The sequence below is a fragment of the Cygnus olor genome, chromosome 7 (genome assembly GCF_009769625.2).
Source record: "Cygnus olor isolate bCygOlo1 chromosome 7, bCygOlo1.pri.v2, whole genome shotgun sequence".
Classification (NCBI taxonomy): Eukaryota; Metazoa; Chordata; class Aves; order Anseriformes; family Anatidae; genus Cygnus; species Cygnus olor.
The window spans coordinates 38,322,151-38,337,318 of NC_049175.1; the positions used below are offsets into that span (position 1 = coordinate 38,322,151).

At 32.9% G+C, this 15,168-nt stretch overlaps 1 protein-coding gene across 1 annotated transcript in view; it reads right to left on the bottom strand.

The window, feature by feature from the left end:
* CFAP46 (cilia and flagella associated protein 46) overlaps nt 1-15,168 on the bottom strand; it is a 73,339-nt gene that overhangs the window by 15,424 nt on the left and 42,747 nt on the right. The window contains 15 exon segments of the mRNA XM_040564064.1: nt 541-720; nt 2,989-3,177; nt 3,886-4,074; nt 4,966-5,101; nt 5,844-5,944; nt 8,143-8,343; nt 9,513-9,659; nt 10,283-10,412; nt 10,652-10,750; nt 12,009-12,157; nt 12,502-12,669; nt 12,754-12,807; nt 13,043-13,168; nt 14,361-14,486; nt 14,777-14,956. Coding sequence (XP_040419998.1) covers nt 541-720; nt 2,989-3,177; nt 3,886-4,074; nt 4,966-5,101; nt 5,844-5,944; nt 8,143-8,343; nt 9,513-9,659; nt 10,283-10,412; nt 10,652-10,750; nt 12,009-12,157; nt 12,502-12,669; nt 12,754-12,807; nt 13,043-13,168; nt 14,361-14,486; nt 14,777-14,956 — 2,175 coding nt within the window.

A 15,168-nucleotide genomic window follows, 5' to 3' on the forward strand; every position in this document is an offset into this window, starting at 1 on the left:
ATATAAGCCTTACAGCCATTCCTTATCTTCTTTGTGGTGAAGGCCCATAGTCACAAGAGTGATTCATATAGCCTTGAGTATGTGAGTGCTGATTTGACAAAGTGAACATAAACCTTTCCTACCTACTTGAAAATAACGAATAAATAAATCCACAGAAACATTTTTAAAATTATTTGTCAGGGAAGGATGAAAATCTTTTGTGGTAATGTCTTATCTTAGCTAATCACATTATAATAAATTATTGACACTAAAATATTTGCATGTATGCAATCAACAATGAAAACTTCATGTCAAGCACAACAGATACTGGAATTGTCAAAAAGCCATGGAACAACCATTTTGACCTCAGTTAACATACTGTATATTTAGTTACCCATATTACCAATTAGTGCCTATATGTATCTGTACATTGTGCTCTGTACGATCAATTATCAGGCAGGATCTGTATGATGAATGATCAGGCAATGTCTATAAACAAACATTCTTGCTTATGTAACTTAACACAACCTGGAAAAATGCATAATACATTAGCTGCATTACCTGATGAAGGGCTAAAAACTGGCTAGTTGAAACTGGATCAAATTGTCCAAAGCATTCAACCATTTCCAAACTAGCAGGACCAAGTACATTGGCAATATTATAGCTGAATGCAATACCCATACACTGTAGTAAAGCTTCACTGCACTGAGAAAGATATTTCTGAGCCAACCTAAGTTCCTTCTAGATGATAAAAATAGAAAGGTTTATATTAAAATATGCATTAATATTAAATATTCATTAAATGTATACAGATTATTTTTGTGTTAGAAAAATAAATACTATTTTTCATGGTTAATAATGTTTTTCTCCTTTTTTAGATATTTACCTATGTTCAAAATATGCAAAATAGATTAATTATTCAGCAGATGCCACATTCGTTATACAGTATTAAAACATAAATGTTTTAAGAAAATACCTTCCTTAATATAAAACACATAGTACATGTTAGCAGAACTATACTTAAATTCCAGAGAATAGGAGCTGCTCAGAACAAAGGAATTTTCAGTCAATTCTCAGTAGTTGTTTCCATTTACAGTTAATTATATTTAATACAAATAAAACCACAATTTTCTTAACTTAGTTATTACATCAAGTTATCAATTAACAATATAAACTGTGTATCTCCTCCTTCTAGTGCGCTTTGAGTTGCAGTAGTTAACACAGATCAGCTCAGCATACAGCTTAAATTTTGTAAGAATTTTACAAATGTTTTATGACAGAAGTTATCTACTTGTTCCCAATCTGCAAAATGTTACATTCCTTTAAAAAGGCATGTCTGTGCAGCAAAAAGCTGCTACATGCTGGATCAATGAAAATCTTTAAAGGGGAAATTATTTCTACCTGGGAGCTCAATCAGAATCATAGAATCATAGAATCTCCCAAGTTGGAAGGGACCCATAAGGACCATCGAGTCTAACTCCTGGCACCACACAGGTCTACCCAAAATTTTAGACCATGTGACTAAGTGCAAAGTCCAAATGCTTCTTAAACTCCGACAGGCTTGGTGCAGTGACTACTTCCCTGGGGAGCCTGTTCCAGTGTGCAACAGCCCTCTCAGTGAAGAACCTCTTCCTGATGTCTAGCCTAAACCTCCCCTGCCTCAGCTTGACACCATTCCTGCGGGTCCTGTCACTGGTGACTAAAGAGAATAGATCAACGCCTTGCCCTCCACTCTCTCTCATGACGAAGCTGTAGACCGCGATGAGGTCTCCCCTCAGCCTCCTCTTTTCCAGGCTGAACAGGCCAAGTGACCTCAGTCGCTCCTCATACGCCTTCCCCTCTAGGCCCTTCGCCATCTTTGTAGCCCTCCTCTGGACACTCTCCAACAGTTTCACGTCCTTTTTGTACTGTGGTGGCCAGAACTGCATCCAGTACTCGAGGTGAGGCTCCCACAGAAGCTCCCACAGCATGTTTTGAGATGCAGGACAGAGACACAAAAGAAAGACAGGATTTTCTGGGCGTTTTGGAGATTCTCATTTGTAAGATCAAATTTATGTTACAAACATTTTAATTACCATTTCAAACAGAACTGATAGGGTAAGAAAATTATTTTTTTTTAAACTACTAAAATATGCCAAAATACCTTTAATTCCTGTACTTTCCTCCTATACTTATCAAACCGACACTTATTAGACAGTAAACTGATGTCTGTCACTTTCTGTTCACTGCATTCTCCTGAAGTCAGGAAAGGTTTAGTGATGTCCAATTTAGCTTCTTCCTACTCATCACAGTAGGAAAAAAAAAAAAGTTAAACATTATATCATTACATTATGTACAGGTGGCTTCATTTCTTTTGTGAATGTTCAGGTGAAAACGAAACTCATGTTAAAAGATATCATCTCACTACATGAATCCCTCGATGGTGAGAGATTTAGCAATACTATCAGGCATCAAAATTTCTTAATACGTTATGATGACAATACGTCCAATAGAAACTAAAAAGGATGCCCATACAATCTCTTAGATTTTTGATTTTCTGGTCTTCCTTCCTCAGTCCATCTCTTATGAACACTTCAATCCATCACTAAACTTGATTGACTCAATCAACATTCCTTTTCTTACATGGTGTTCTTACTGCAACACAAAAGGAAGTTATAAATCTGAGCATTTCAAATACAAGTCCTTACTTTTCTTCCATGGATACAGAGACAAACCTAACATGCCCCTCAAGGCATTCAAGAAATTTTTTAATCTCTCCTGAAAATTTTGGAATTATCATATATCAAGAATAAGTAAAAAAAGTGATCTACATAACAATGGCATGTTGACAGAAACATTTTTTCTGAAATTCCTTGGTTCAGCATATATTTTTCTTATGGCTTGCACGCAATCTGTAAAACCCAGTTCTAAATAAAGAGTATTCCTGTACAAGTGCATTTAGAAAAAAAATACTGTGGTAGACAAACTTTATACACAAAAACTAATTTCTACGTAGACAAGAATGCATACCATAATGTTTGGCTTCCAGTAGATTTCTGAATGTACAGGATCTATGTTAATGGCAAGTAAATGAAGACTTTTTCCAGTGAGGTACAGGCATTTGGATTTGATGTCAGGGCAGCCTTTACAGAGATTCTGTATGTTTGCTAATTGAGCCAGTGTAATATGACCTATGGTGTACTCCATATGCTTCCAATCCTGGTAAAATATGTAGTCATGTTTATTTGCTCATATATACCCACACATACAGAAACATACTTTTTAAAATATGTGTGTGTACATACAAGAACATTCGTTAAATCCAATTACTTTTAACAACAAAATAGCTGTATCTAACAGATACACAAATTCATTACCAATTGATTAAAAAAAAAAAAAGTACACTGTAACATATATAACCAAATGACAAACACATCTGAGGAAGAGTAAGCGGTAAAGGGAGGGTAACACAGGGACTGCTGGGGCTGCTATGTTTGTTGTTGCAGCATTTCCTACTGTTGTTGTCAGAGGTAGAATAATGGGCAAGAAATACCGCTCTGTTCCAGTGGAGCACATCTTGTTTTCTAAATCATCAGCTCAGTTAAGCAGTTCTGCTTAAAACCATTTTAAAATACACAGTATTGCAAAAAAGCCCAATTATGAAGCCTTAAGTAATTTCCCTGCAGCAATTAGTTTTTTTTAACTCTTTGCATTTAAGAAACAAAATCTTTCTTAAAAAGCCAAACAAATAACAACAAAAAAAAATGCACCACAAAAACACACACTAGAACTTTCTTTGCTGCAAAACTAAACGAATGGCCTGAGAAGTCCTTTCCTCAGTAGTGGAAGTTCTACCACAGAAAACAGCCCCAGTAAACTTTGTTATACCTTTATATGCAAATCACAAGAATAAATATGTTGTGTTACCTGTTCTGTTGCATTATCTTTAGTAGTTTCTCCATGGAATGACTCTGCAATTCTGTGGAATGATGTTTTTCCCACTTTTTTAAGCTTTTTCTCAGGAGTAACAACTTGAAAAATATCCAGAAGAATTTCCACAAGGTTTAGCTTCCTGTTAGCTAGTTGCCTCATTAATGGTATGCTAGTATTTGTATTCTGAAATACAGAAGAAAGGAAAGCAAAATTCTACTTCCAAATATGTTTGTAAAGTTAGCTGCTAAGAAGTTAGAATGTTGTATTTCTTTTAACTAAAAAAGCAAAAGTTTTAACATTATTTCCTCGATAAATCATAGATATGGCTATGTAACTTAAAGTAATTTAAGAGTAATTTAAGTAATTTTAAAAGATAAATCTTAAATACAATACAAGGCAATGAAAGTAGCTGCTTAAAACAAGAGTGGCTGGATTTCTGCTTGTCATGTTTTATGTACCCGGTACAAATATCTAATTACAAAGGAGTTAAAAATGTGTACATAAAAACAGAATTTTATAATTGCTCATTTTGGTAGCAGTCTTTAGAAGCAACACAAGAATACTTTAAAAAAGGCAAAGCAGAAAAACAGCTAGATGCTAGAGTATAATAACAGTACACACTAGCAAAGTAGACTTCAGGCTTTCATTACGCAAAATACAGTATTCTAAAGACAAGTTTTCTTTATTTACGTAACAGTCAATGTAAATGTTTTTCTCCTGAGGAATAAACACTTTATTGTGAGTAGCTTAAACCTGTCAGGTCTTTAGAGGATAATTTCATCAAAATATCTCCAAGTTTAGATTTTTTCCTTTTGTAGCTTTTAGATAAATTTTAGAATTATATACAATTGACAAAATAAATCTTCTCATTTCTGTTTTTCATCTTCCCTTCTTAAACTGTAAATGCTTTGGGCATCGGAATGTTCCCTTCTGTATTCATACAATGCCTAACATTACAGGAAGATAATCTCATTTGGGGCTTCCACAAATTATCCAAAAGCAAACGAAGAGTAGACCTAAATTAGATTTATTTTCTTAAGTGATAAACATATATATATATATATATATCCATACCTCAATAACTGCAATTAAGCTGCAAACATTATGAAACACTTCTTCTGCTTTGGATACTGCCATCTGAGCTAAGTTATAAGCATCTAGACAGTGACTATGTTTTTCTTCTTCATTTCCTTCCTGCTTGGCAATCATCCTGAAAAAAACATAGAACCAAAAAAACTAATGTAAAAAAGTGTTTATTTTTACAGTATCAACATTATTGAACATACATGGTAGATAAATGAATTTTGTGTGTTTGTTTTTTATATATTCAAATAGTAAAAGTAAATGTTCACACATTATTTTTTCAAGGGGTTATTCCTGGAACTGTACTACTGCAATGCAAAGAGATTCTAATAGATAAAATAATGGCAGATAATACTCCACTCCAGTGTATCTATTCACCAGGAAAAAAATTCCAGAACAGCTAGTTATAATACGTATCTCAGTCATTATAATATATATTATATATTCTGGAAACAGCTTGTAGTGAAGGCATACTGTGTTTTGCACCAGAATTTCTAGCAAACCATTTCAACAGCAATAATTGTAAAAGCCTATAGATACTTGAGAATGATTGGGGTGGCTGTCCAAATGCCTTTACAAATGGAAAGACAAAAAACTGGCTTAGAGACCTTGATACTTTGTTTTGATCTCAAAGACAGTACAAAAAACAGTAGACTAGGTAAAATTAACTCTGCCTTCAGTGGAAAAGATTTTTGATTCTGAAGTATTTTCTGAATATAGAACACATTCAGAATACAAATATACACCTAATACCCAGATATAAAACCTATCAATATTATCTGCTCTTTTCTATCTTAGACTACAATAATGTAAATAATACACTTTCTAAATTAGTTAAATACAATTTTTCAGCATAGGTATAATCTTACCTGTGAATATTTGCACGTTCCAGCAAAATCTCAGCACTGCAGTTTTTATGCCCATAATTAAAGAAGTCTTCCTCAATCCGAATTAATTTATTGTAAGATCCCTGTAGCATATGTGGCAACTGACAAGACTCAGTATTAATAGTCATACAATTTTGAGCAAAATGTATCTCAATAAGTGTTTTCCTAGGAATAAAAATTATGTACAAGATGGCAGTCAGAAAGCACAGCCTGTATATATTTCTCTCTGTCCTCCTTTAAATTATAATAAACATACAAGAAGCCTCTGAATTCTTTAAATTAATATTCTACAAATGATAGTAGGTCCTGAAAAATATAATCATTTCAGACTAGAACAGAGGTGTCAGTTGTTCCATGTATCTAATTTTTCAAACCACCTAGGCCTAATCAGTTTTCTCAACATAGCTGAAATGAAGAAACTATTAGTCTTCCCTTTCTAATCCAGAAGTTTAGCATTTCTGGAAAGAAAAGGAAATGTAGATGTTACATCTTTCTCTCTTTTCACCTACACATTTTAAGCAATCTGTACTTGGATTTCAATATCACAAAAGTCATCGTTTAATTTCACCATAAAAAGACTTCTTGGATAATGGTGAGGAAAAAAGTAAGTCAATACTGCAGTTTACGTGCGCTGTGGAAATATCTGAATGTTGTGGAAATATCTGCAACAGAGACCTCTGCACGGGCAAATGTATCTCACTCCTCTGGGTAACCTACACCACAAACTATGCCTAATGCGTTGTGGTATCTGAACTAGCTTACTAACTTACCAGGTAATAGGGCTCTGTACAAGAACGAAGAAATTGGAAAAGAAATTTAAACAAACAAACAAACAGAATAAGCAGAATTACTTGGAAGAAAAATATTTGAGAATCTTCAGAATGCACTATACTAAAATGAAGGTGAAAGACAAAATTAGTATATACCTGCAGCTGGAGGTATATAGTGGAGCATAGTGGAGGCTGGACATATGTTAATAAAAAGACAATTACCTGGCTTCAAGGGATGCAATTATACAACCCAACTCAGATTCTCTGTTAGGTCTCTTCAGTAAGGTAGATCTAAGTACATACACAGTGTGTTCCAGTATCTTACAAGCCTGCAGGTAACATCAGAATTTTACTTTAAATGTTTGCTGTTAATATTAAACATTAATTTAGAAAGCTTATATTTTGTACAGAAAATGTTAAATATCTTTCCCTAATATTCCCAGAGATGGCTGATTCTTGGCAACCGTATGCAATTCTAGAAAGTATAAGTTGTGATTGTATTTAGGTATCTTGCTATGATTAACAGAATGAAGCACATACACACGAGGAAAGGATAAAAGAGTTTGGCCTGAAGACAAAGTTAAGAGGTGCATACTACCGCTGCCCTCTTTTCTCTAAGCACACCACGCACAGAAGATGGAACCAGACTCATCTTGAAGTCCCCAACTGATAAGTGAGAACACCCCTCAGATGATGGTCAAAACCTCATACATAGGTTTGTCCTTATTAAAGGTTTTTGTTATTGCAGTCATGTGGGTTAGCCATGTAGAGAAAAAAAAACACACATACTACATTAACAGCTATACTGGTAAACCCACAGTAAATGCCCTCACTGGTAACTAGGTGTTTTGTCTTTCAACGATTGTAGATGTGAATTCACCCAAAACCACAATATATCTCTTTGTACAGGAAAGACTTGCATGTAATAAAGGACAGATCATCACGGACACAACAGAACTATATTTGTGCTGAAACTCATGGAAGTTAAGGGCTGAACAGTAAATGGGTATTTAAATGTTAAGGGTAAAATAAGAAAATGTTTTTAATAAATATATGTATTACAGTAGTATCTTTCAAGCTCTAAAAATCAGTATTTGAAATGTAGCAACATACTGGGAAACAATACTAAAAGTTAGAATCTTTATTAAATATGGAAAACAAACACATGTCAATATTAACAGGATTTTCTCTTTACGGTTTACAAAGGATCTTATCCAAGAGAATTGCATCCCTGACACTTAGTTACACATACTAGAGTACTGTTGTTCTTATTTCAGTAGAAGCATATACAACCTAACATAAAAAAATTTTATACTTCTGTGGGGACAGTCTCATTCCTACTGGCATGCATCTGTTTGGAATTTGTAATTAACATTTGTTGAATGCACAGCCAAGCAAACAACAACTGCATTTAACACCTAATTTTGTTCATACTGAAATGCCAAGGGCATAAAATTTCTCTTCATTGAAAGTGAGGTACAGCTGCAGAAAAGTAAATAATACTTCCATACCAAGCTCTGTTTTTCTTCCCCCTCTTCCTCTAGAATTGCCTCTATTAGACTAACAGTACTGTTGTACCAAAACTGTTCATTTCCTCCTAGAAGCTGCGCTTTCTCAAGAAGTGCTTTAGCTTGTCCGTGTTTTTTTTCCAGGTTAGCCAAAACAGCTAATAAATACAAGCACCTTGACACATCATATGGAGTCCTCAATTCCTAGGAAAAAAGATACATTACATGTATATGAAAGAACCACTACCACTATTCATATTTATTTATATTCGTATTTTAGATAAAACTTATAAATAGGGTCAGAAATAAGAACTGAATAATATTTCTTCATTTACTTGTAGAATTTGTTAGTTACTTTTTATATTACTTGTCTTTTTTCAAAAGCACAAAGTGTCTACTATGAACAAAGAACTTCAAATCTTCAAATATAGTTTGTATTTCTTTGTTCCCACACCTTCTACCCCACAGAAGTCAAATAAGCAAATTTTCTTCTATTATTTGATATCATAGAATCATCTAGGTTGAAAAAGACCTTCAAGATCATCAAGTTCAACCATCAACCTTCCCTACAAAGTCCCACCACTAAAACATGTCCCCTAGTGCCAAATATGTATACACCTGCTGCCATTTGTCTGTACATGATGAAGGAATGTAGCAATGAAAATTTTTTTAGTGAACTGGGATCTATCTATAGTAGAGCTCCAGTAAATTTACAACACTATTTTATGCTACTTACAAAGTATATACTAGTAGTATACAAGATACAAACATACAGCATACTAAAGATAGTATACTGGCATACAGACATATAGCATACTAGAAGAAAAATATATCATTAAAATACGTTGTCCTCCCTGATGTCATCTGAACTTTTCTCAATGTACAATACTAAATTGATGCTTCAATAAAAGAAATATATTATTTGTGAATATATTATTCCATATATTAAAATTATTCATTATTCATGCTTAATGTACTTCAACAGTTTTTACTTACATGATCAAAATTAGTTAGTGGAATAACAGGATAATAATTATATATTTTTAAATTAAAGCACTTACAATAATTACGCTACAGTAACCTGCATAAGCAGGAAGAGAGCTGTAGTATATTTATATTTTCAACCTCAATTGGATTTTGCTTGGTTGGGTTTTTTTATTAGCACTATGAATGTTCTGGTTAGTTTCCCTTATTTTAATGAATAACAATGCATTCTCAGTTTAACAACATTTTTATTTCTGCTTTAAAAAATATATCCCAGCAGTTACTTGTTTTTCTCTTTGATTATTATTATGAGAAATGACTACATCAAAATTAACATTTTTCCTACATGTTTTATTAATTTTTGTTTTTCTGTTTTATTTCTGATGTACCTGAGTTGCAGCATGGGCCTCTGAAAGCAGTAGTCTTGCTGGCTGATACAAACCTAGCTTAATGAGTACTTCAGCTTTTTCTATCCATAAGTAGGGGAAAGAAAGTGCACTCAGTCCTTTGCCTGTTATTGCATTTAACTCAAAAATCTGAAAAATAATAAAATATTACACTGTTATAAACTTTAAATCTAAACTACATGAAATACAAACTGTTATTAACTGTTGTATCCAATCCCTGATATATCTCACAGTCCAGCTCTATTTTGTATTTTCTTAAAAATTTGAAGTTATTTTATAAGACAAACAGGTTTACTGTGAGTTTTGGACATTTGTAATATGCAAAAGGCAGTTAACTGATAAATTTATACTATTACAATTAATTGTAGGACTGATTAACTACTTCAGATCTGCTACTGTAAGGAAGTAATTGACTCTTACTAGTAACTTTAGTAACTAGTAACTTGCTTTTGCTCCTCAGCCATTTTCATTGATTTGTTTAGTCTCAAATTCCATTTGTAGAAAAGTGGCTTTTCTTTGTATGAATACTGATTCTATTCTTGTTACACAATATAGATAATATGCCAGGCAAACCCAGCTCACATTCAGCTGATGACTGCCAGCAGGATTTAAGTAGTATGCACTTTTAATGAATTTTTTGTGTGTGTTGAAGTACTTCTCAGGTATAAAATTATTTTAAAACAATGTAGGAAGTACATTAAAATCAAAAGGGAAGAGTAATTTATTAAGGAAATGGGAGTAGAAATAAAAACCTTTTTCCCTGAAGTGAGGATATTTTCATCCTTAGTACCATTCAGCTGAGCACTCTCCAAGAATGTTTTTCTTTCTTCTGTTTCAGCATGTACTTTTTTTTCCTTTTTCAGTGCAATCTCTTGCCTACACCTAAATTGCAACAAAGAAAAAGTTAATTCGTGTATGTTTTAGAAGTATTTCATAATGAAATATTAGTGTATTAGGCAGCTTTACCACACACTCACTCTGTATATAGAGTCCCCTATATAAATTTGTATTAAGAGATCATTTTTTTAATACCTTTCTTTTCCTGCCAACGCTTAGTAACTGTAGGGAAATAAATATATACATACATATATACATAAAGCCTATGTAGTAGAAATACATACATTACTTGTTCTAATTCACTGATGTATGCTTCTCCAGCAGCTTTCTCATGATATGAAGACGCCTGAGTAAGTTTTAGGTCTGAACATATCAGGGCAATTCTAAGGAAAAAAAAAGGGGAAGAAATGTTTAAGAAACAATGAGAATCTTACAAAAGTTGTTTCATATAAACACATTACAAAGAGCATGTATTCCATATTTGTCAACCTTGGTTTCGTATGTCTTAACTAATATGGGCAGTGACAAACATTTTTTAAAAAGGAGGAGATGTTATAGTTGAAATTACCAATTGAAGAGGTAAAAGTATGAAAATATTATAGCATTTTTAATATGGTCTTATTACAGCATGCAAAAACCACAGGTATATGAGCTAACCTGCTGCACTACATTAAGTAAAGAGTCACCTATTCATGTATATCTATCAGATCATATATGAAAATCAGGTCACAAATACAAAAAAAAATACCATGAAATAAAAACAACTCCTGAGGCATTAAGAAGAAATTTCATCTGGAAAAGCTTCGTTGCAAATCTATTTCATATTAGTAAACCACTTCAGTCTTGTAAGACAGTAACTCAGTAATCAATCGGTAATCCAGACAAACACACATCCATTTGTATACAGAAATATTTGTCTACCCTATTATGTCAAATCAGTTTCCAGTATTTTAAAAATAGATTCTGTGGCATTTCAGAAACTATTGGAAATAAAGCTAGTATTAATTATTGCTGATAATAACTTAATTAGTAAGCCATTATTATGCAGTACACTTCTAAAAAGTGTGATAAAATGTTTTAACTAAACAGCAATAATTTGCCCCTGCATGCATATTAAATATTTTTATTAAAAAAAAATCAGGGCTTAACATCCATAACGATCCAGAATTTTGGTCACAAAAGCAAATCTCTGAAAAAGAGAATGACAGAGCTAACTGGGTATACCTATTTGGGTTCTGAAGTTAAAGATAATATATTTTTGATGCAAGATGGGAGCCTTCCTTTCGAATATTTAAAACATAATATTTTAATTGAATTTTGTTTGGACTCCTTTCAGTCAGGTGACAATAAGACATTACAAAAATTATTCACATGAAAGTGGCTTGAGATCCCAAATCTTGTATATCTTTCCTCAAGGAGATGATATTTATTAACTGATAGTGATTTTCTGGCTTTAATGCCACCAGCAAACCAATTCATCAAAACACCCTATTAAAATGCATGTGAATGAAAAAAAAAATTTAGAAAATTACAAATATAAAACAAATCACAAAAAGCATTGTTTACTGTTTAGTGAAACACTGATGGACAGTCCACTCCATTCAGTTTCTCTTTTATTTAAAATAAATAAAGAATACAAACCGAAGGTGATAGAGATCAGACAGACTTCTACATTCCACAACTTCATTAGCAATAACTTCAGCTAGCTGAAAGATGGGAAGAATCAAGTGGGGGCAAAATATTTTCTGTAGTTCTTGAGCTAAAATGTCCATAAAATGCAAAGTGCATGTCTGAAAAAAAAATCATTTTGTAGAAAATATATTTTAAATTACTGATTACATATTCAGTTCTGAATTCTACTAAAACAAATATAAACAAACTTTCAAGCTGAAAAAGCAGCTATGTACACACAAAGACAGCAAATTTACTCTGTAGGTTAAGTTCATTTCAAAATGCAGAGATAGACTAACACTTTGAAATATTAAGGAACAGAATGACACAAAAGTATTTCTGACAGCTGTCTGAACATACCCTTTATCACAAAGACAAGAAAACTAAAATGGTACATAGGTCTCCGCTATTCAATTTTCCCCTTAAATAACAAGTGCTCTAGAATTTTGAGGAGCAGACTTACAGGTTTTGTGAAATTATTCCAGTTAATACCATAACTATTTGTTTTCTGTTTAAAAGTATTTCTAATTTCATTGGGACAGTCATAATGAGCCCATTCTTCCACGTTTATTGGTAAGGTATCAACTGACTCCTTCCTTTTAGGCTGCTCTTTCATAAAAGATTCTTCAACCTGTAATTTAAAATACAGCCATTCATGAGGCCCAAGTTGATATTTTGTTTGGTATTAAATTTTTAGCTAACATAAAAAACTTACTTGTTTAGTGTCTTTTGAAGTTTTGTCTTTTTTTTGACCTCTAGACTGGGGGTTCTGCAAAAAAGCAGTATTGTAACCAATGAAGCAAACAAAAGAAAAGTATCTGTAAATTTATGACCTGCCAAGACCATGCAATCAGAAGTGAAAATATGGTGAGTCAGAGAAAAGTTCTTCACAAAATACAAGAGTTTTCATAGGAAAGCACTTCAATTATTTAACAGACAAGCCCCAGGGAAACATCTCTTATAAAGAGATGATTGATTTTATTTCATAGGAACAGGGTTCTTACTTGTTTCTCTTCCTTTCTGTCCTTCCCTTTCTTAGGAGCAATCGTTGACTGTGCATCCTGAGGAGCTGTAAATTGTGAAGACTTTGATAATGCTCCTATAATAAGTCCTGATGCTGACAATGATACCTAGATGAGAAAATAATTACTGTTTTTTTTTCCTGGAAAATTCTAGTAGTAATAATTATTCACTGTAAATCACTACCTATTAAAAATTGTCGTACACCATGCTTTTTTACATAAGAGCTTTCTTCACAAAACAAGAAAATTCAAAGTATCCTAGATGCTGGCATTATCTGTACAAGCATTTTGGAAGATCATGATAATGCACGTAAGCAGCTGAACTGTCAGATGACATGCCCTCTGTGATATATAATAAAGTTACTTGGGTGGTTGGGCACTGGAACAGGCTCCCCAGGGAAGTGGTCAAGGCACCAAGCCTGCTGGAGTTCAAGAAGCATTTGGACAATGCTCTCAGACACATGATCGTATTTTTATGTTTATTTATTTATTTTATTGGGTGGTCCTTTGGGGACCCAGGAGTTGGACTCGATGATCCTTGTTGGCTTGTTGGTCCCTTCCAACTCGGATATTCTATGATTCTGTGATTCTACTTTTTTAATCTATATGGTTGGAAATTCAATTCTTACTTTAAACTACTAGTCTAGATTGCTTAGTCCTCTATAAATAGAGGCAGAGGATCAGGGGTTCAAACGAATATGGAAGACTGAAAATATGAAAGAGCCACTTTATTGTATTTCTGGAGTGGTCTTCTATATTGCTTCTAGTGAATGTGATATAACAGAAATTTCTAAATATTTAAACATATGAAAGCATCCAGAGAAAGTTCCTCTGCATGTACAATAACAACACTTCTGATCTTGCCTAAAGCATAAAAACATATTATTCTGAGAAGATGAACATATTTCATTAGAGTTATCTAGAGTAGAAAACAAAATATCACTAAAAAAAAAATGCTGGATGCCGCACAACTTCTGCAATGCCACCTGTAGCATTAAGACTGTTTATATGAAGATTTGTGGCATTACTATTATCAAGTATAGATTTAGTCCTTTTGAAGATTTACTCATATTTAACATATAATAATATTCCTATGATTTTTGCTATAATGCTCAATTAGCCATTTAAATTGCACATTCATATCAATGAGAAATCAAATACACTTGTTTGATTTGAAATGCTCCAGCAATGAAAAAGTGATTAAAGAATAATATTTAATGAAAACTGCCTGTCTATACTTTTTTTTTCTCAACATGTAACAAATAAATCAACACTTTAATTTATTTTAACTACATCACACAATTCCATTCAGTCGAATCACAGCCACTTTGAATCCATCTAAGTGACAGTCTATCTCTAAGTACCCTCCTTCAGAACTGTCAGCAATGTCTTCAGTGTGTATTCTGATGCTAGTGAGATTCTTTAACTAATTAAAAATACAAAATTTTAGAAACACAAAAATTCACAAGAAAAGAATGACTGCACTCCAAAGAAAAAATGGGCCACTGTTTTTATCCTTAAATGTCTGTTCTCTATTTACCTGAGAGAAAGAATTTTCTTGTTTAATCCTAAACCTGAGAAAATACACTAACTATAGCATAAAATTGGAAACAGTAAAGACATAGCTAAAATGTCGAATGAGTAGTTGATACCGCAGTGACACTGACAGCTGAAAATATAATGGCCACATTATAACTTAATATCATATAATCTCACCTGCCAGATACGGATAACACAAGCATATGCTATCAAACAGTGTTGCTGATGAAAAGGAGAACTATGACCAGAAACTACAGCCATTAAAGTCTGTGCTCTAAACAAAGCTTCCAATTGTTTAATGTTAGTCAAATCTTCCAAATTGATTTGGGGCATGACATCATTTCTTCCAACATCTATCTTCAGATTTTCCATAGGCAATAATTTTTTAATAGATTTTTTTTCTGTTAAAAATGAAAAAATAACATGCCTGTATTTGTATCTATAACAGTATTTTTTAAATTATTCAAAAAAAATTCTAAATTACAAATGAAAAAAAAATCAGAAAAAGGAAAATCATCTGCTGAACATGTTCTTCTTACGGTAATGTAATGCTACTTGTACCGTGTTTT